The following is a 20,303-nucleotide window of genomic DNA, read 5'->3' as shown; positions in this document are numbered from 1 at the left end:
GCCAGGGCTGTATAAATCTAACTATAGTTCAGCAGCTCACCCTGGGCACTATGTTAGCAGCTGTCTGCTCTCTCTCTCTCTCTCTCTCTCTCTTTTTTTAAGTGCTAATTAGCAGTTCAATAAATTATGCAAGGTATTAAAATGCTCAGCAGTGGAGGAACTAAAAGACAGAACTGGGTGCATTTTTAGATCAACCAGCTGTAGGTCATTGACTGGCATCAAACAGTTTCTGTTCTTGAGATCTCACCTCCTGGGTTCTTCTTTCTGTTCTGTCAGCAAATTTCTGTGCAAAAACTGATGGCCTGGGAAACACCACGAATTCCTTAAAGGCTGCGCAGCTGGGAGTATTTTACCTGGGAATAGAAAATCTCTTCACATCTCTGCATTCTTTTGACCTGATAGTCTACAAGCTTTTTGCTGCATTAGAGACCCTGTAATTGGTCTGGGGTTTGCAAAAGACTTTGGATTTGTAGTTCAGATACTATTTGTTTTGCAAGTTTTCATCTGAAATGATGTGTGGCTATCTGACATACGTCCCCATGAAAGGGACTACTGACTCAGCCTATGGTACTGCCTTGATGCTTCTTGGTTTTCCTCCTTCCCCTGTATTGTTGTCTTGTCTTTTGTTTGAGATTTAAGGGCCAATGAAATGAGCCCTCATGAGAGATTTTTTTTTTCATTTCCCTTGCTGCAAGAGTGGGGCATGACCCTAATGAAGCTCAAGAGAGAGGTGAAGCTGTAGAGAGCTTGGTTGCAATCCTTTCCTTCCACCTTGCAGCTCTTAGACAATGAGTAGCAAAAGCTGCTTTTTCTCAGCCTGATGATGTGTCCTCCTTGCTGCAAGGGGTGTCGGCCAGGCCTGCAGATTACACTCAGAGATGCAGGTTCCTTGTGCATGATTGCTGGCTTGGTTTTTTGAGGTCGATTTGGGCTGTGTTTTGCTTTGTGCTAATGTCTTAAGGCAGATTCCGATCTATTGCGCAAGGGTAAGTAGAAATCAGGAAAGGGTTTTAAACCCTAAAGCATCATCTGGATGTCTCAGATGTCTGAAATGGGCTTCCAGGAAGGGCAAAACAAGCATTTGGCCTACTTAGGATTCACACAAACCTTACTGGAGGAATATCTGTGTTGTAATATGTTGTACATAGGAAAATACAAGCAGAGAAGCTCAAGGAAATTGCCAGACATCAGTTACATAAAGACCATGGAGCATACTGAGCCAAAATCTGACACTGTCAGTGTGAATCTGGCTTTCTCTGAGCAGCTTTTGGAGATGGTTGGCTGGCTTGAAGGCCTGTGATATGGCTGAATGGCTGATCAGAGACAGCTGTCATTCAGGAGGCTGTCAGGGAGGCTGCCTGGGGACAGGGCTTTAACTCCGAGTCAGGGCTGGAGTCATACAAGCAGCCAGCAAAGAGGCAAAGGGAGGGTGAATAAATTAGCATATGCACCATCTGCAGAAGCTCCGTGAATTTCCAATTCTCTTCTGGTAAGGTGACTTGCTGAACTCAGTTCAGGAGTACACGCAATAGCTTGTTCTGTGTGTTCAGGGGTGCATCTCTCTCCGTCTCATAAGGAAATAACATTAAAGGCTGAATTAAGGCTCTTTGGGATCATGGACAACTCCCTAAGGAGTCAGTTATCTAACCTGCATGAGTTTGGGTCTCGTCAAAGGCAGCTGTGCAGGGGAATCAGTCTCTTCTCCACACTATAATGGGCCCTGTTGAGAGAGATTTATTTTCCAAAATCTACTGCTGACCTTATGGTTTTAGATCTCCTTTCTGCTTTTACCACTGTAAAATAGAGTTGTGAGGCATTTTGATCCCTTCTGAGAAGTGCAGTGAGAACATTTAATTGTAGCTGTGACATTATCACAGGGCCATGGAAAGTACTGGGGTCGTGCCCATACCATCTTCTTTGCATCCCATGTGAATTTGCTGTTGCCATCTCAAAAGCTTGTATTATTGGATCAGGAGTTTGTCAGATCTTGAGCTGACTTCTCAGAGATGATGGTCTCACTTCCCCCAGTGTGACTGAGCAGCCTGACTTCCCTGTGCTGGCTTGGCAGGGGACGTGGGATAGCCAAGCTCTTCTCCTTTTGCGGTAGCATTATACCTCTCACAGCACATGGGGATCCTCTCTGTCCCTGAAGTGGTTGACCCCCATGTCAGGGAGTAGAACAGACAAGGAAACAGAGATGGCCAGAAAAAACATCCTCATTCAGAGCAGTCCATAGTGGTGATGAAAGGCAGCAGCTGATTCTGTGGGGACTTCTTTAATGCCCCAGAAGTGCTATTTTAACAGTTAAAATAACTCTTGAGTCACTTGAAAGCCCCGTGGACCTAACTGGCTGCCTGACTGTGGTTTGTGCAGCATCCCTTCCTGCTGGCCTCAAGTTGGAGTTGGTGTGAGATCCTTGCTAGGGCTGAATAAGTCCAGCAGAAAACAGCCCTTGTTTTGAGGGGCTTCCACTTGTAGATTGACTTCATCTGATGTTTATTACCACTAAATTGAAGCAGTGTGTTAACAGGCTCATATCTAGAAAGGAAGAGATAACTCAGTGTTGCTCGATTACTCACCAGCTAGTCATAGGTATTATAATGCTTAAGATCAGGTCGCCACAGGATGAAACCTGCGGGCTGTGTTCTGCTCTTCCACCTGGAGCTTACAGTCTGGTTTGCAAGGCACAGTCTGGCAGGTCTGCCTGCAAAAGGCTTAGCGTGAGAGAGAGCTATCTGCCTCCAAACGGAGACGTGCATTCGAACTGTAGGTATAAAGCTTTAAAATATCACTTGTACCCCTTGACCTTCTTCAAAAAACAAGCCTTGCCATGAGCAACAGTGAGACAGGGCTTTGCATGGAGTCACACTGTCCTGGCACGTGGTGCAGTGGTGCCCCTGCCTCTGGTAGGTACCCACATTATGACCACTGACTCGTGACTGCCAGTGCCTGGGAAAAGTCTTGGTGGGGGGATCCACCAATTACTTGCAGCATGGCTTCTCTGCACCCTCTCCCAGTGTGCCCTGCTTTTGGTTATTTCTGCCTCCAGCAGATTAACAGGGCATGGGAGCAGGCAGTGCTCTCATTATTGCTTGGTGACCTTGGCACCTCCAGTGGGCAAGAACCAGCCAGAGTCTGAGTATGGGTTTGTCTTGGTTGGGAGTGAGGCAGGATGTGGATTAAATGGAGGTGTGGATCATGAGGATGTTGTTTCTAGGTGAGGGTGAGCACACTCCCCTCCCCAACAATTTACCAATCCCAGGAGGGGATGAGAGGTGGCTGCATGACTCTGCTAGTTTGGCTCCCACCTAGATTTGGGGAGGAGGGCAGGTTGGTTCGGACCTCATGTCAAGACGGCTCACTGCCAAGCTCTGCCACGCTGCAGTGGAGGAGTTGGGTGTGCTCTGGGTATTTTTCAAGTGCCTTCAGGGCCCCAGAGTGCCTGGAGAGGCTAAGCTGGCCTGAGCCCCATCAGTGGGGAAGTGTATGCTAGCTGACCACAAAGGGAAGCCCCACCTTTTCGTACAATATTTACTTCCCCTCCTTGGATCTCTCCCAACTCTGTAAGTGCAGAGTGAATGCAATGGGGCACTTCTCACTCGTTCTTAGAAACGCTGCTCTTTTCCCTGTGCTTAGTCTGCGCCCTTCTCCACCCACACCTTGCCCCGGTCTGTGTGCCCTCCTCTGGGCATCTGGTCAGCTGGTGGCAACTGGTTAAGAAACAAATCTGAGCAAAAAAAATTAATTTCTTCTGAAACCAGCATGAGCTGCAGTCTTGCATTTGGGCAGCAAGCCCAGCTGGAAATGGGTTTGTCCCCTGTGGTAAAGATGCAGCCTTCCATGCCAAGTAGTGTGTGAATTCAGCAAGTCTTCAAAACCCAGGAGAGAGCTGAGAGTTTCTGCCTGAGAGAGGGAGCAGAATCATTTTTCAGTTCTCTCTTCCTTTCTTTTTCCGTCCTCCATTATATGTTTTTTCCTTCATTTGTTCCTCTCTCCTCCCTGCCAGCGTGTTTTTTGGTACACAGTTATGGTATCATATAACCTACACAAAACTGTTCAGCTGGGCTTATGATGTTTATGCTGGGAATTAATTCCACAGCAAACTCCTGCATAGGCTTTTCAACAACAGATACGTAAAATACAGAGCAGTGAGAGGAGTCAGAACCGGTCACTGCTTCTCCAGTGATAACACTCAAAATGTGACTTTCTCCATGCTGCATTCCTCTGCATGCAGCATCTGAATGTCCCCATGGAAGTGGTTGTGAGCCCAGCTAGTGTCTGGTCAGCCGGAAGAGGCAGTCCAGGAGCAAACGTGACACAAGGCACGTGGGTAATGCACCTGAGGTTGTGCTGTAGGAGCTCTCCTGCATTGGCAGGGGACTGGAGAGGGTGAGCTAATAGGCAGAAACTGAAGCACAGGAAGTTCCACCTGACCATGAGGGGGAATTTGTTCAGTGTGAGAGTGACAGAGCACGGGAACAGGTTGCCCAGAGAGGTTGTGGAGTCTCCTTCTCTGGAGATATTCAAGGCCCGCCTGGACGCAACCCTGTCTAACATGCTCTAGGTGACCCTGCTGAGCAGGGAGGTTGGACTAGATGATCTCCAGAGGTCCCTTCCAACTTTACTGATTGTATGATTCTATAATTTCTCCTGTCCCTTGGTCTGCTGATTCAATGCAAGTCTGGGAATGGTGTTGAGTCTCTGAGTCAACTGCTCCGGCTCATCCCCTTTCCCAGGATATGATTTATCCCATAGTGTCCTCGAACTGCAGCCTCTAGGGCACATGGAGCAGCAGAGGGGAAGCAGAGGCATCTCAGAGCGAGAGCAAGCCACTGCTGAGGGACACGAGCAGCGAGCCCTAGGCTGCCGGTCCTGCCCTGGGGGCTCCTCCATGGAAGTGGCCTGTGCCGTCATCACAGCCAGCATTGCCCCAGCTCTGAGGACGGGCTGGCCCTGCCTGGTTACAAATGCTTCCTTTTAACCAAGCCTTTCATCAGCTTCCTTTTTATCCCCGTGTGCCTTAGGGCCACAAGGAGAGCTAGGTGGTAAGAAAAAACGTGTCTGCAAACGTTTCTGGTTTGACATTAGTAGCCTTTTGCTGGTGTGTGGCAGCTGCAAACGGAGCAGCGGCTGCGCAGTTATGTGCCAGTTTCTGGGCTTGGGGAGAAGGTGTTGACTGGGGAGAAGAGGTCAGCTCATCCATCCAAAACAGCCCTCAGTTCCCTTTATGTCTTTCATCACTTCCCTCCTCCTCCTGTGAAACTTAAGCTGATAGCTGAAAATCCCTTATATTTGGCCAGGGCTAGCAGAGTTTTGGGCAAGGATGAATGTGTGTGTACCTGCAGGTGTACACGAGTGGTGGTTGTTTTGCCCAAGTGCTTGATCTGCAGTGAATTAGGTGAGCAGTTTTGTGATCACTTCTGCAGGAGGGGGGAATATTAGAGGCAGCCTCCCGGGGGGTGCTGGCCTTAGCCTGCAGCATGTGGTGTGATGAGCACTGCCGGTCATCAGCACCAGTGAGCTCCGAGAGCCTCGCTCCTTTTCTCCCTCTGTTGCTCCCCCAGCCATGTACTCCTCTGGTGTGAGGGATAGGAAGGGAAAGAAAACATGGAGAACTATCTAGTCTGGGCTGAGAAGGGTCTCTCATGATACTGCCAGTGCTTTCTACAACTCTTTTGAAGCCTCATCTGAAATACCGAGCCTGTTTCTGGTCACTGGTGCTCAAGGGAGAGGAACCGGGTGCTGGAGGTGTGAGGACAGGAGAGCACCCGAGGTTAAGGGCAGATGAGACCTGTTCACTGTAGCAAGACAGGAAGATGCTACAACGCTCTAGCGGTGCTGCTGGCATGAGCATGCTGGCAGAGAATGAGGAGGCATAAACTTTCCACTAGAGCTTTAAGATGGGACACCACAAAAAGTTTCCTATCCACTAGAACAGAGAGGTTTTGACAGGTTTCTAGTTACCTAGTGAAAGAGGCTGCGATAAGCAGCAAGGAAGGGGCAGCCAGGAGAGCGTATGTAGTATTTTTCCTCTTGTGATCCGAGGAGCTCGCTAAAGCACACCACCAGGAGGGCTGGGCAGCCCTGGAAACCACCGTGTGCCCTGTCGCCCTTCGTACCTCATTACCGGCCAAGGAGGAGATCCCTCTGTTCCTCTCGCATGTTGCAGAAAGCTGCCATGGTAGAGACCCTGGTGAAGAAGGGGCCCATAGGGACATTCAGGGGCGATGATGGCTTGCGGTTGTACTGTGAATTTGGTTGGATTTTCTGTGTACTCAGTACCTCTGTAAGATTGAGCTGTCACTTACAGTATTATTGGAGAACCCCTAAAGCGTGAGGCTTTCTGAGCTACCATGTTTTTTCATGCTGCAAGCGATAGGATGAGTCTCCTTTTCTGAAAGCTTCATTCTCCCAGTGGGAGAGTGGGAAGTGGTGCGGGCATGAGGGACTAGGGGGAGGAAGAAGGATGCTTTGGGCCCACAGTGTTCATCCTATATGCAAAGCTTCAGGCAGGTTTATAAAGCACAAATGGAGCTGCAAGTTTTCCGCACTAGTGCCGTATGCGGTAATAGCGGAGCTGAGCATGAACTGGAGTAACTGGAACTGTGCAAATGCTGTGTACTCCCAGCTCCTTGCCTTTGCACTTAACCTGTTTTTGTCTTGCAGGCTAAGAATAAAGAAACTGGAGCTTTAGCTGCTGCCAAGGTCATCGAAACGAAGAGTGAAGATGAACTGGAGGATTATATGGTGGAGATCGAAATACTGGCAACCTGCAATCATCGACACATTGTCAAGCTGCTGGGAGCATTTTACTGGAATGGCAAGCTCTGGGTAAGAGCCTCTCGCTGTGTGTACAGCTGCACATTTCTTGCTTTGCAGAGGAAATGGCTAGTTTATGGTAAAGCAGCACCTCTGGAGCAGTTAGAAGCCTCAGTGTGGGTTAGAAATATGTCACAAGCTGTGCTCTACTCACTGCTTCAATAGTTCCCGGATTTTTCCTACTTTCTCTGATGGGCACAAACTCTTCTAAATCAAGCTGCTTATAAACAGCCCAGGGGAGCTCTTAAGATCCTCATTGTGCAGAGAAAACTGGAGTTGTTGGATTCTTGACCACTTGGAACTTATAAAATTGGAAAGTGCTGCACCTATAAGGTGCATCTATTATTTTTGATTCGGTGTCTTTTATGCACTAGAAGTAGATACTAAGAGATCGGTGGACTGACTGACTTCACAGATCAATGTCTGTGGAGGCCTTTTCCTAGGCCCCAAGGAAAACTTGTGGGCATTTTGTCACATAAAATGGGATCCGGTGTCTTTCTGCAACAGCTAGTCATGCCAAGGATGGGGACAGCAGATTTGTACAACTCTCCTGGCCCAGCAGCTATTTTTTTTTCCTGCTTACTGTTTTCTTTGTTAATTCCCTAGCACCAGAGGAAGATTAGTGTGAAAGAAACCTTCTTGTGTGCTGCCTTGGGAAGGATGAGGAGGGCTGGAGAGGGTGAGGGCATCTCCTCTTGTATGCTTGCCCTTTGCTAGACTCAAATAACGGTTTGGGTGCTTGTGTGCATGCACACACACCTTTGTCAGGATATTAGAAGTCAGGCAGATATGAGGATTTTCAAACCCACCTTCTCTTTCCTCTCTATTCTTTCAACCTGTTTACCAGCTCCGTCTTGTTACGATACTTGAGTAGACTCAGCAGCCATTGAGGGCATGTTGGCAAGATGAAAGTGTCAAAGTGCACCTTCACCTGTTGTTTTTTTCCCTTCTTCTTTTTAATGCTTCAGATACCTTTGTGGCCTCTCGGGCTAATCCTACTAGAGGGGAAAAAAGAGATTTCAGCTTGTGAGATTTGCACTTGTGTGAGTTGGAGTGTCAGAGCCATAGGTCCTTGCCTGTCACTGGGCCTGGCTGGGGTCTAGGCCACTGAAGGACTGAGCCTCTGGGCTGTGACTGGAATAATACAGTCTGCATCTAATTCTTTTCTCAGTTAAGCAATGCTCTAAAGCTATCATTTTATTGGGCCACATGTGCTTATTCAGCAAGCACCTTTTGCAGTGTCAGCATGCATTCGTGTCCCTTCTTATTTAAAAATACATGGAAAAAGCCCACAACTTCTCTGTGACATCCCATTCAGAAGGGTTACAGTATGCAGTGCTGTGCGTTTCCTTCGTTGAGTGGTCCCATTGCAACAGTGAAGGGTTGCATGTTGTCTGGAGACCTAGTATTTGGATGGCTGCTAATCACGATGTTGGCGTCTGGGTGCATTAAGGAATGAAAGTAAATAGGTGCCAGTCTAAGGAAGTGAAAGGTAAACCTATTTCCTAGGAGGTAATTTGGGGCTTGAACAAATTGTGACTGCAGCAAAGCTAAACTTGACAAAATTAAAAAGCCAAACATGGGGTGAGAGGCGGAGCTGGTGTATATTCCACCCTGTTCTGCTGTTTTTACCGCCCTGCTCTGTGCCTGCTCTGCCTGGATGTTATTTGTCGGCCTGACATGCTCCCCTCTCCCCGTCCACCTCCTCGCTGCGATAGGAAGCTTTGCCTTCCTTCCTGTAGGGAAAATGGACTGCAGATCTCCTCCGCTCTGCTCTTGTCCAGGAAGTGCTTTGTAGTGTCGTACGCTTGCCGCCTTGCTAAAATTAAACAGCCTCTTTGAAGCTGATGGAACAAGAGGCTCCTGTATCGCAGTCTCCCGTGAGGGCAGACGTTACAGCCCCAGCTATTGTTATGGGGGAGGATCATCCTCTTCACTTAATTCTTGGGCTGGCATTTGCATTGCGTTGCTCAGGCTGTTCTTATTAATGCGCTAGTGTTTTACTGGCTTTGAGGGAAGTAAATAAGCTAGTGTTTCTAGTCTCTGCCTTCCAGGTTTTCCCTAAAGTTTAAGGCTTCTGCTTTTAAGTCACCAGCACCTCTGGGGAAAATTTGCGTCCAAATATAAATGCAGTCTTTCATTATCTCATCCACCTTCCCGCTTGTTCCACCTCGGTTTCTATCCATACAGTTATTCTCGACAGCATTTTCCTGAACAAGAATTTGCAAGATGGGTGTAGGGAATCCACGGTGCTTTTGGCTTGAAGTGGCTCAAGCTTTTGGTGCAGGAGCAAAGCCTGGGTGAAGCTGCTGGCTGCGCGTGGCTCGCAGGCAACTCGCTGTGGTTTCCTGGTGTTCAGAGTCTCGCGGGAAAAGGCAATGTTCAAAGTGAGAAATGAGCAGGAAACGCAGTGCGTGGACAAGCTGGCAAGAGGTCTGGATATATCCAGCCTCCTGGACAGCAGGAGCTTTTGGCTCCAGCTAAACTTCTGGCTTGGTCTGTGCCACGAGTAGTCTCAGCTGACGGCACTGAGAGGGACTCGCCGTTGAGAAGCGCTCTGGCTAAAACAGTCTGTTGTCTGGTCTTGAACTAACAAGGAAAATATGTGCGGAAACCTGGCCTTCTGCGGTGTCTGCTGCTGCAGAGACTTCCTTGTCCCCAAGAGCTGCGCGAGGCCCCTGTGGCTCTTGTGTTGGAGGGTGGAGGGGAGCTGGCGTTTCCCTTTAGTAACCAGAACATGACATGCAGTATTTATGGAGCAAAAAATCTTTCTAGGCAAAGGGAAGCAGCTTATCCCAGGGCAGCTTTATTTAAATACGCGGCGTTGAAATGAAAGCATAAAATGCAACAAATTCCTTTTTGCTCTTGTACCTGATCTATATAAAGCTGAAGGAAAAGAAACCCAGTTCTCATGCATCTCAGAGCAGAAGCCCATTGCAAGTCACAGGCGAGCACAGGGCTGAGCTTGGAGGACCCCAGTGAGTCTTCTGGACTATAACTGGCGAGAAGACAGCATCCAGCACGAAATTCCTAAGAGTATAAATACATTGCCGAGATGTTGTGCCCTGAGCCAGCAGTCAATATCTTGTTTCATTTTTTTTCCCCTCATCTTTTCTTCTTTGCTTGTGGTGGTGGCTAAGCTGTCTTGTGCTGGTTGAAAACAGCCCAGCAAGGCTTGCAAAACTGCAGTGTTGGGAGCTCTCATGATTTTATTTTATTTGTATTACAAGCCCTGTGGCATTTGATGTTCTTTTGCATAAATCCTAGCTGCTGGAAATGGGGGCACCAAATGAAAGCTGAGAAACTCATGCTATTATATAAAAAGAAAGAAAGAAAGAAAGAAAAAGATTAAATAAAAGTCTGGTTTAAGCCTTGTGGCTGGGTCACATTTTTAAGTCTTTTTCTGAAGTGTGATGTGGGATTTGGAGGCACAAAGGCAAACTTCCCTCACCCATTATATGTGCAATTTTAAAAATAGACTTCTTAAACCTGATTTATGATTAAGGAATGGTACTAAGGTACAGGTTTTGAATGTTTAGAATCAACAGTGCTGAAATTGTTCTGACAATTGCCGTAAGTGGCAAAGAAACACAGCAGACCCAGAATGTTGTATCCCTCTTGAGATTTATGATTTTTTTTTTCCTTCCAAAAGAACAGGAAAGTGGCTTGGAGCGCCAAAGAAAGGAACTTTTGATCTCTGGCTTCTAAGTATCTCTGCAGCTTTTGAGTATGCTTTCTTGCAGACAGAGAAGAGTGATAAAACGACCCAGGGAGGCGATTCTCATTTGCATTGATGAATTTTGCGCTGGCGGATATTCACAGCATTTGGCTGTTGTCAGCTCTCTCGGGGGCGAGGTCTTTCACTCAACGACCTGACCGTGTTTTTTGCAGTCATAAACTCTGCACCCTTCATAAACTCTTGCGAGCCTCCTCTGGAGTTTGACCTCTCTGCAGGAAATCCCTGCGCCACGGGAGGCAGCGGGTGTCCCGGCAGCCAGCCCTGCCTCGGCCGCCGCGCAGGAAGCCCCGAATCCCCCCCGCCGCGTCTGTACAATTCTTGGGGAAGCTGCTGAAAATATTGGCTAGCCCCAGGTGCTTAACATTTGATTATTCCAGTAGTTGTACAAGTTTTCTAGCTAAGCATTGGGATTTTTTTCTCCTTTTCTGTAAACTTTGGTTGCTATAGCAAACGGTCTTTCGAATAAACAAGCATTTCCTGGAGATCAAAGCAGAAATTGTTGCACCATGCAGGTAACCCTTCCTTGCCAGAGCATTTTGGGGATGGTTAATTTAATCAGCTTAGAGTTTCTTCTTACTGGCCTGCTGTGTGGGTATGTAAGTAACTTGAATAGCTTGCAGAAAGGCACCAGCTTCGTGGCGAAGCTTTGTACCTCCCTTATAAAAGCATTTTGCATTTTCTGTGGGCAGGCCCTGACCTGTTTAACCAGGGACTTTTTGGATTGCTATACCTTTGATATGGATTTTGACTGGAGATTTGGACATTCTTGAAAATCCTGTATCATAAAGAAATGTTCATTATTCCATGTGCTGATTGCTGGGTTATGTAAAGCATCTGCGGCATTTAATTATTTTAAATTGAAATGCTCTTCTTTGAAAACGAACAACAACAAAAAGCTGATAAGTACCAGATTTTCTAGGGTTTGAGGATTTGGGTTTTTTTCTAAGAAAGAGGAGGCTTTTACAACTTCAGATTACAGAGAAATAGCGATGTCTTGTACTCTAAGCAGCCCGAGCCCTGGCTAGAGGTGCTCGGGCTGCATGTGCGTGAATGCTACATCAGAGCAGCTTTCTCCAGGCTTTTCACTCATCTGTCCATGAGGAATCCAAGAGCTATTCACGTGTCTTTAAAATTTCACTTGACAGGAATGTTGCAGTCCGAACTGGTCCTGCGTGCTCAGCCTCATGCTTTGGAAACTTTGTGCCAGACTTCTCCCAGTGGTGCTTGAACAGTTGCTAGCGGCGTGCAGGGGTCAGAGCGTGCGTAGTGTTTGGATGTAGCAGAGGAGAGACCCTGACCTCAGCTCTGCTATTGTGCTCCTCCAGGCTGCCACAAAGCAGTGCTTGTGTCAGCTAAGCTGTATCTCGCTGCAGAAAAACAAAGCGACCCCAAGCCTGAGAACTTTGTTAAATAGCTGGCCAGCCTGACGCAGGAGAAAACCTGCCCTTTCCTTTTCCCTTCCCCCAGCTATGGATGCTTAAATAAATGCCTGATTTAGTTGCTCTGTGCCAGGGTCCCTGGGAGCACAAAGCACGGGGCAGAGCTGTGCCGTGTGTGACCTGCATGGTCGTGCTGCTTGCTGGGCTGCTTTCTAAAGTCCTACCAGTGCCTTAGAACTTGGGAGGATCTGTAAAATGGCCACAGTAATTTTTGCAAGGGATGAGTAGGCAAGGAGTAGATATGTGCAGCCCCCCGCCTTGGCCAGTACCTCCCTGCTGCCTGGGAGACTGGGAGTGCTGCAGGGATATCGCTGTATCCCCTCCCTGCTGTGAGGATCAGCCATATGCTGCGTAACACCGGACACCGAAAAACATAACACCGAGCAGAGGCAGGGACAGCAAAAGCGATCTAGCCTAGTGGCCTTTAGGATACATCTCTGAGTGCTTAGGGTCAAACGATTCACTTAGAGTAGCATAAACTGACCTGAATGAGTGTTTACTCCTGCTCAGTCTGCGTTTACCAAGACCTTCAGATTGTGTCTTCACCAGCTGGGGTGTTGCAAAGCATGGACATCATCCACCTGCCAGGTCTCTGGGAGGCATTCTCACTCCCTTCCTCTGCTACTAGGTATCTCCCCAGAGCTATCTGGAGACATCTGTGTTACATCTGTGCTTCTTTCTTATCCACATTGTTTACTGTCTTAACCTCCACATCTTTGGACAAGGTGGTCTCCTGACTTCCTTGCTCTAGCACAGCTGGTCAGGGGATTCTGCAGCAGTAATGACCATGGGTGCAACCTACCTGCTCTGTCTTGTGAACATGAGCTGTAGCTTCAGACTCCTGGCAAGTCTCTGGAAGTCATGTTCTGGGTAAAATTAGGGCCTTCCCTCAAAGCTAAGAATGTAATTGGGTGATCTTGGTCAACCATCAAGAATGACTTATGCAACAGGCAAATTACTAAAGCAAAGCCAAGTTCGAGTGCTTCTACAGGTAGCAACATGATAATCTAAACTATAAAATAAGCTTGTGTATCATTCTTTAAACAGGATAATGTTACCAAAAAAAGCTTATTGAAGCTGAAGTTTGTGATTATATAACCTTGTTGTCTGTAACCTGTGGAATACTTTTATAAAAGAGATCAAGTCTCATTATCGCAGTTATTAGAGGAGGAGCTGAGGCATAGACAATAATTTGCCTAAATTTACCTAGCAGGTAAATGGTACCTGGGAATTAGCCTTACCCACTGAGTACAGGGTTATAACTATTAGACTATAGTATTATGAATAAAAAGCAGCAGACAACGAGCCTATAGGCAAATTAGTTTTCAAAGCATTAAAAAACTTTTGCAATAAGCCATGTTCCCTCTTGGCTAGCTTAGCAAGGGAAATGCTAAGGAACTATGTTTGCATATAAATAAATATTCATGAACTACCTCTGTATGGGAGACAGAGTTTTCATTTGGGATGGAGGAATGTCACTCTGTGACAGGCTACATGGCCCTGGGGCAGGTCCCATTGACTTCAGAGCACTTTACTGGAACAGCTAACTGGAAATATATTTTTCCTGCATGATGGATCCAGGTGCTGTGTGTTGTAAACTTGAGGATGATCCAAAGGAAAAATTGTTTCCAGAAAAATACCATGCAAAAGTGAGATTGCGACATCCTTTGCTACTCCCTTCAGAGTGTCGGTCACCTGGACAGGCAGCCAGGCAAGGTTTTGAGGCTGAGTTGGCACCACTGGTTATTAATAAGATATCAGAAACTTGTCCCAGCTGGAGCTCCACCTATCATGGTAAGCTCTGCCCTTATGAAATGCATTATCTATTTTAGCTGCTGGCATCTTGGGGTAGTTCAGGTTGGCGAATCTTCCCATTGAAGCAGTGGCTTGTTTATTCTCAGTCCCTTTCCCATGCTTAAATAGACTTTCTGCTTTTTGCTGCCTTTTGAGTGATAAATGCTCATGGTGAATGGTTTCTGAATGCTGATTGACTTGGGAGAAGGGAGACTCTGGTCTCATATGTCCCAATAGCAATAGCTTTGCTCCGTGCCCAGGCAGAGGCCCATTGCCAGGGGGTGTTTCTGGCTGCTGCAGCAAATGGGGGTGCTGGCTGTCAACCCACCCGACCTGGCTCTGCACAGAGCTGAGACCAGCGCGCTTAGAGCCGGTCGCAGTCTCGCAGCACAAGCTGCTGGGACGAGCCGCTCGTTCCTGAAGTGGTAGCTCGCACCAGTGCCTGTGCGCGACTCGCTTAACCCGCCCCAGAGTAGCCCGCATCCCAAATACAGCCCTTTAGCTCTCGCCTTCATGCAGCAAATGAACGACTCCTCTTCTCCCCCGGGTGTGACATGGCACGAACAAGTGCCGGCTTCTTGGAGACGATCGATCGCCTCTCTTGGCTGTGCAGACCCTCTCTACTTGGTACCTCTGCAGCTCTTTGGGTTGGTATCTTCACAGGTTTTCCTCCCTCTAGGAAGCTGATTAGCAAGTCAGGAGTGGTAAATTCAACAGGATCACCTATCACCCTCATCAAAAGAAACTAAATGCTATGCGTGATTCAAACATGGATAAAGGATGTTTTTGCCCCCTCAAATCCATTTGATTAGCTGAAACAGTTTTGATTTGTTCTGCCAAAATTTCAGTAGGAATGGGAATATTTCTGCCAACCTGTGGGCTGTGAGTTCAAGGAAATATTTTGTCACCTCAGAGTGACTTAGGTGTGAAAAGCTCGTTGCCAGCCTCCCTGCGATCCCTGAGGAGCTCTGCATTTGAAGAAGGGTGCGGTGTTGCATGACTTTGTTCTCGATTAAGTTGTCCTGTTCTGAAACTGTGTAAGACTTGATTTCCCTCACTTGCTGTCCTGCATCTTCTTAGGGGGACAAAACTTTTTTTTTATTTGACACATTTTTTTCCTCTGTAGGATATTTTGTTCAGAAGAAGAGAGGAAAAAAAAAGATTTATTATATTTAAAGTCCCTGAATAGAGTCCTTGTCTGTAAGGAAAGTTGGCAAGCTTGGAGTGCTCTCTTACAGAGAGCTAATTATTTCACTTCCACCTACAGAATACTTGCCCTGTCAGACAAGCTGTTGACATTTGTTCTCTCCTTGGGTAGCAGAGAGGGCTTCTGTATTGTTTTGTGGCATAACAAGCCTGCGCTGAGGGCTTGTCACAGCCGTAGAGGAGCGTGGAGCTGCTGGCTTTCAGCAGATGCTGGTTGTTTTTCGGGCCTCACTCTTGCACTGGTGCCACGCTGACCTTGCAGGACTCTAGATAAAGCTGCTCAGGAAGGACCGCGTGGATTCTCGGCAGTACTGACACTAGGGCCGTTATGAGCAGTGTCTGACCTGCTGCCTCTCCAGTGCGGTGCCCTGTCTTCAGTCTCCAGCCTGCAGTCAGAGCGCGTCTTTCAGAGATCCCCAGCCTTGCTTTGAACCACCCCTTCGGTGCTCAGCAACGGCTCAGGAGCTACTTCAGCATAATCTTTTTACCTCTTTCTCCAAGCCCTTTAGCATGTGTTGGTGAAAAGCGTTGAGCAGGAGGGTGACAAGTGCCAAGTTTCGTAGGCGTAGGAATGTGACCCACCTCCTCACTCCGCTTCATAATGTAAACTTAATCCTTGGACTTCAGATGGAGCAGGGCGTGCTGGCCAAGATAACAGGGACACCTCAACACAGTTGCCGACAACGCTTCACTGATCTGCGTGACCCTTGACGTAAAAGAGAGAGTATATCTGACCAAATGATATTTAAAAACCAAGACAGTGCTCTCTAGAGACAGCTCTTGTATTCTGCTCAGTCTTGTCCTGGGGAGGGAAGAGACAAAGTCTAAAGATGAGACACTGATAATAGTTTGCAGCCAGCCTGACTGAGTCAACATGCTCAGTGGTATTCCCTGTTGTGTAAGCCACTTCTGGGAGGGCAAATGTTATATTACGTGTCTTGTCTCTTCTTAGGGCTGACAGAACAGCATAACTTCATAGTTAACCATCAGAGCTTGGGTTCAGCTGTTGAACAGACCAAGTAAAGGACATGTGCCTTGACTGTGACTAAATGCAATTTCTGTGCCTAAATATATTTGTGTTGTTTCCATCAACAGAGAATAGCTCTATCCTAGGGGGTTGTATCAGTCAGAAGGGTAGGCCCCTTTCTCAGGAGTTAGGAGTGTAAATTTGTCCAAAATCTGTGCTGGAACCTGAAAGATAAGCTCAGCAATCCTCAGCTCAGCCCTAAGGATCTGATCAGCTTGGAGAGGCAGGGAGTGCCCAGTGGGAAGGAGTCACAGCCAGGATGACTCTAGATCCCACACTCATGTCAGCTGCTTCCCCTGATGTTGGTGAAAGGGGAATACCTCCAGCCACCTCAGTGCTAGATAGGCTGATGTTATGTCAATCTCTGGCTCTAGTAAGGCTCACTCAGTGCCAGATCTGTCAAAACTGATAGTGTAGCTGGATACAGGCTGTTCTGTTTACTTGCAACACTGAGAGCGCGCCTGGCTCCCTTTCGTGTTCAGGCTGTAACCAGGTTGCAGAGGTTGCGCTGGGAACCTGTGTCACACGTGCAGCTTGCTGCCCAAGGCCTGTGTGGTCTTATGATGGTCTGAGGCCCAGATATGTCACTTTTCTGAGTGGCTTTTGGGCAAGTGGCTGCCTCTGTTCTTTTTGCTCCACTTCATATTCCTTGCAGCACTAGGGACTTGCCCTTTGCCTCTTGAGCAGAATTCAGCCTCCCCTCCAGAAGGCTCTGAATTCTGTTGGTGCTGCAGTAAAATGAAGAATTTGAGAACAGAGCGAGTTGATGCTTCCATCTTTTATTATCTACGTTGGGTCTGTTACTGGGTTGAGGAATGGTGTGCAAAGCCCACTACAACAGCTGCTGAGTGACTGGTATTTAAAAAATAGATCAGAAAGCTGGAATTCACCAGCTCATGGGATGATTCTAGATGGTAATGATGCTGTTATTTTTTTGTTCCTCCTGGACTTTTCACTTCTGTTTCTAGAATATGCTTTCCTAAACTGATTCTGTCTCCTCTGCCTCTGAGTCAGGACCAACAGGCCCCACGGGCTATCTGTGCACTCTGCTTTCTGCCATTCCTAGAGGGCTCGGAAAAGATGCTTTCTTGCCCTTTCTGCATGATCTAATGGGTGGGAAGAGAGACCTGTCTTACCATTCTTTTCCCTTACCTTGATGGAGACAGGCAGGTCTAGACCGTTTCCTCCTGTCCTTCACCCCCACCAGCATCGACGCCTAGAAAGTCATTCTTTGTTCACGAGGTGAAATGATGCCAGTGTTCCCTATGCGAGGAGCCTTCAGGAAATGTGGTCCTTCCCTGGGTTTAGCATGCTGAAGGGAGACTCTATGCCACACCTAAGCCTAAGGAAATGTTTTCAGTGGGTTGGGATGGTTTGCACAGGGGGATACTGTTCCAGAGGCATATTCCTCCTGTCTCGCACGCTGCCGCAGGAGATGATGAGGTCTTGCATGCGGCTGGTGCCCGAGGAGCCAGCTCCAAAGTGTTTACTCTGCAGAGCTTGAGAAGAGGGGGAGGAGGAGATGGCCAAAGGCTGCAGCTCCCTTTCTAAGGGCGGAAGCATGGCACCAGGCTTTGCAGCTGAAGACTTTGCCTTTGGCCTCTCGGCAGCTGTGAGTGCAGCAAGATGAGCTCGCTCCCCTTCAAGCAGGGCTGGGGACTCTGCAGAAGGGACTGACCTGACGTGCATCTGCATGTCTGTCCCTCTCCGCAGGCAGCAGCACAAGAGCTCAGGGGAACTGGGTTTGGTGGGGAGAATGGGAAGGCGCTGCTGGGCGTGGGAGACCAGAGCAGCTGTGGAGGCAGCGGGTGTTACCCAATGCAGCAGCCTGTTGAAATTCAGGCAGTGGTACATGACTTGTGGTTTTTGCCTGAGGTGATCACAGAATCATAGAATGGTAAGGTTGGAAGGGACCTCTGGAGATCATCTAGCCCAACCCTCAGCATAGCCCGTACAGGGATTGAACCTGCAACCCTGGCATTAGCAGCACCATGTTCTAACCAGCTGAGCTAAACCTGCCCCCCGATGCCGCTTAGGAGCATTTCTTGTGCTGTATTTCTAGCCCTCCAGCCGTCAGTTTCGCTGCGGTAGGAGGAGGATGCAGACTTCTCTCTTTGGGCAATCCCCTTACAGCAAACGTGGGGCCCCCTCTCTTAGAGCCTGAAAAGCAGCTTTGTAAAAGTCGGGGTAGTGGGGTTTCTTTCCCTTTCCTTCTCCCACCTCCAATGACAGATAGACTTGGAACATGACTGGGAAATTTAAGTCTCCATTATAAGCAAAACAGGGGTCCAGAGCTATGGCAGTGTGCACGGGGCTCCCTCACTCCCATGCATTGCTCTTTGGTCCTGGGGCAGAGGCCCAGCCAGCCGCAGTGTCACCCTAGTGCTTCCAGCACTAGCACGTGGGGTAGCTCTAGGCAGTGGGGTCGGTCACCCGAATGCACAGGAGGGACGAGTGGGTTTCACCCTTCTTGCAGGAGGAGTCTCTCTAGGAGTTGAAGGGGACGAGGGTGTTCAACACGTATCGCTGCCGGATTGCAGGGAACCTCTGCGCTTTGGGGGGCTGTTATTGGGGGTCACTATTACCTGTTCCAAGCTCTTCTCTTCCTCTGCCTAAGGCAGCTCATCTGCTGCCTGTGCAGCACCAGGAGAGCTTGAGGGCAGCCTGGGCCCCCACCCCCCTTAGTCTCTCTCTCTCTTTTTTTCCCCCCTTTGGTTTGTGTGCATCTCCCTTTGTTGCATTTTTGCTGAGTGTGAAGGATTCCTTCCAGCCTGGCCTGCCCTCCCCTCCTCCTTCACAGCGCTGTCTCTGAATCACAGGACCAGTTGCCATTTGCTGTTACTGCTTCTGCTTTTCCTGTAAGTGGGTGTGAGGTGCCAGGAAACCTCCGCTCTTGCTGAGATCTGCCTGGCAGCATGAGCATTACTAACATGTGCCCATCTGGCCCCCAGCACTTTCCCACATCCCTCTCCTCCCCGGAGGTGTGTGCAGGGCAGCTAGTGACCAGCCACCCTGCTCCTGCTGGCCGTGGCCACCTCCAGCAACAGCTGGCCCATGAACGAGGAAGGAGTGAAAGCTCGAGGCTTGGCTGTGGCTTGCTGTTGGTATGAGGAACCTCCAGTGGGCTCGTGATGCAGCAGCTCACTCACCTGCAGCCTGGGCCAGCAGAAGTCACTGTGCCTGAGCCAACCGGCATTAGCTGTCTGTGCGGGTGATCTTAGCCTGGGCAGAAGAGTGCAAATGCCGATCCTCCAACCTGTGGCCGTGATGGGCTGATGCGATGTTGCCTGCATCTGCTGTGCCCAGGAAAGCTCTGGTGTGCTCAGGGACGGAAGCATGACCAGCCAGCACAGTCCTGGCTCCTGCTCCTCGGAGTAGTGCAAGGAAAGAGCATTAGCTTTGGCGAATGTGCAGGGTGCAGGGGATGAGCTGAGGGTGGGGGTGGGGGGCTGAGCACTCATCATCGGGAGCAGGGATGCTGGCACTGGGAAGCTGTCATAGCCTTTTGTACCACCAGGGCCTTGCAGTTTATCGTGGTCCACGGACCAGGTAGCTGCTCCTGTGACAGCCTCCCTTGGAAGTTTTGCACTGGCTTGGCAGCATGTCCTGCAGAAAGCAGAGATCGAAAGGGTGTAATTGCTGCCAGGAAGGGGACCAGAGAAGCTCTTTGCTTTAGCAGCTGCATCAGTAAGCGAAGCACAGAAAGGGTCACTGCTGTTGGCTGGTATTTCCTCCGTACTCGCTGGAAGCATCAGGTGCGTCCCTGGCTTGCCTCCCTCACCCTCCATCACACGTGGTGGCCCTGCAGCTCGCCCCCCAACAGCAGTGGGCACAGCCTATCTCACTGCATATGCTTTATCTCCTCATGTTCCCCACACCAGCAGAAGTGAGTACAGGCCAGGCCAGGGGGCACAGCATGCGGCGGGTGCTTTCCACTGTGTGCAATATCATAAGCGCCCCCGTGAATGCAGCAAACCTGCTGTAGCAAGTGGCTGCGTGTGGGTGGCCACCAGGCACTGATGTGGCCTCCGAGCCTGCCTCCATGGCCACGTGGGGCAGCAGGATGCTGCAGGTTATTTTTTTCCCTGCAGCAGAGAGCTGAGCAAAAGGCTTCGGGTTAAACAAAGAAAACCCTTTGCTGCAGATCAGGAGGGGAAATTGCAGGAGTGCTTCAGTTGTGAAGCGGGTTCAGGGCTAGGCAGGCAAGGGCGATCTGCGGAGAGGCGGATCCTGGGGACACAGGAAACTTGGATGCCCAGTGGCACTGATGTGTAGGAAA

At 48.9% G+C, this 20,303-nt stretch overlaps 1 protein-coding gene across 1 annotated transcript in view; it reads left to right on the top strand.

Moving 5' to 3' along the window:
* The window catches only part of STK10 (serine/threonine kinase 10), a 59,728-nt gene that overhangs the window by 8,749 nt on the left and 30,676 nt on the right, over window positions 1-20,303 (top strand). Inside the window, exon 2 of the mRNA XM_062587141.1 lies at window positions 6,667-6,831. Coding sequence (XP_062443125.1) covers window positions 6,667-6,831 — 165 coding nt within the window. The remainder of the gene's footprint in view (window positions 1-6,666; window positions 6,832-20,303) is intronic.

Source organism: Rhea pennata, chromosome 14 (genome assembly GCF_028389875.1).
Source record: "Rhea pennata isolate bPtePen1 chromosome 14, bPtePen1.pri, whole genome shotgun sequence".
Lineage (NCBI taxonomy): Eukaryota > Metazoa > Chordata > Aves > Rheiformes > Rheidae > Rhea > Rhea pennata.
Note: the sequence above shows the minus strand (reverse complement) of the source record. Positions and strands in the feature narration are given on the sequence as shown.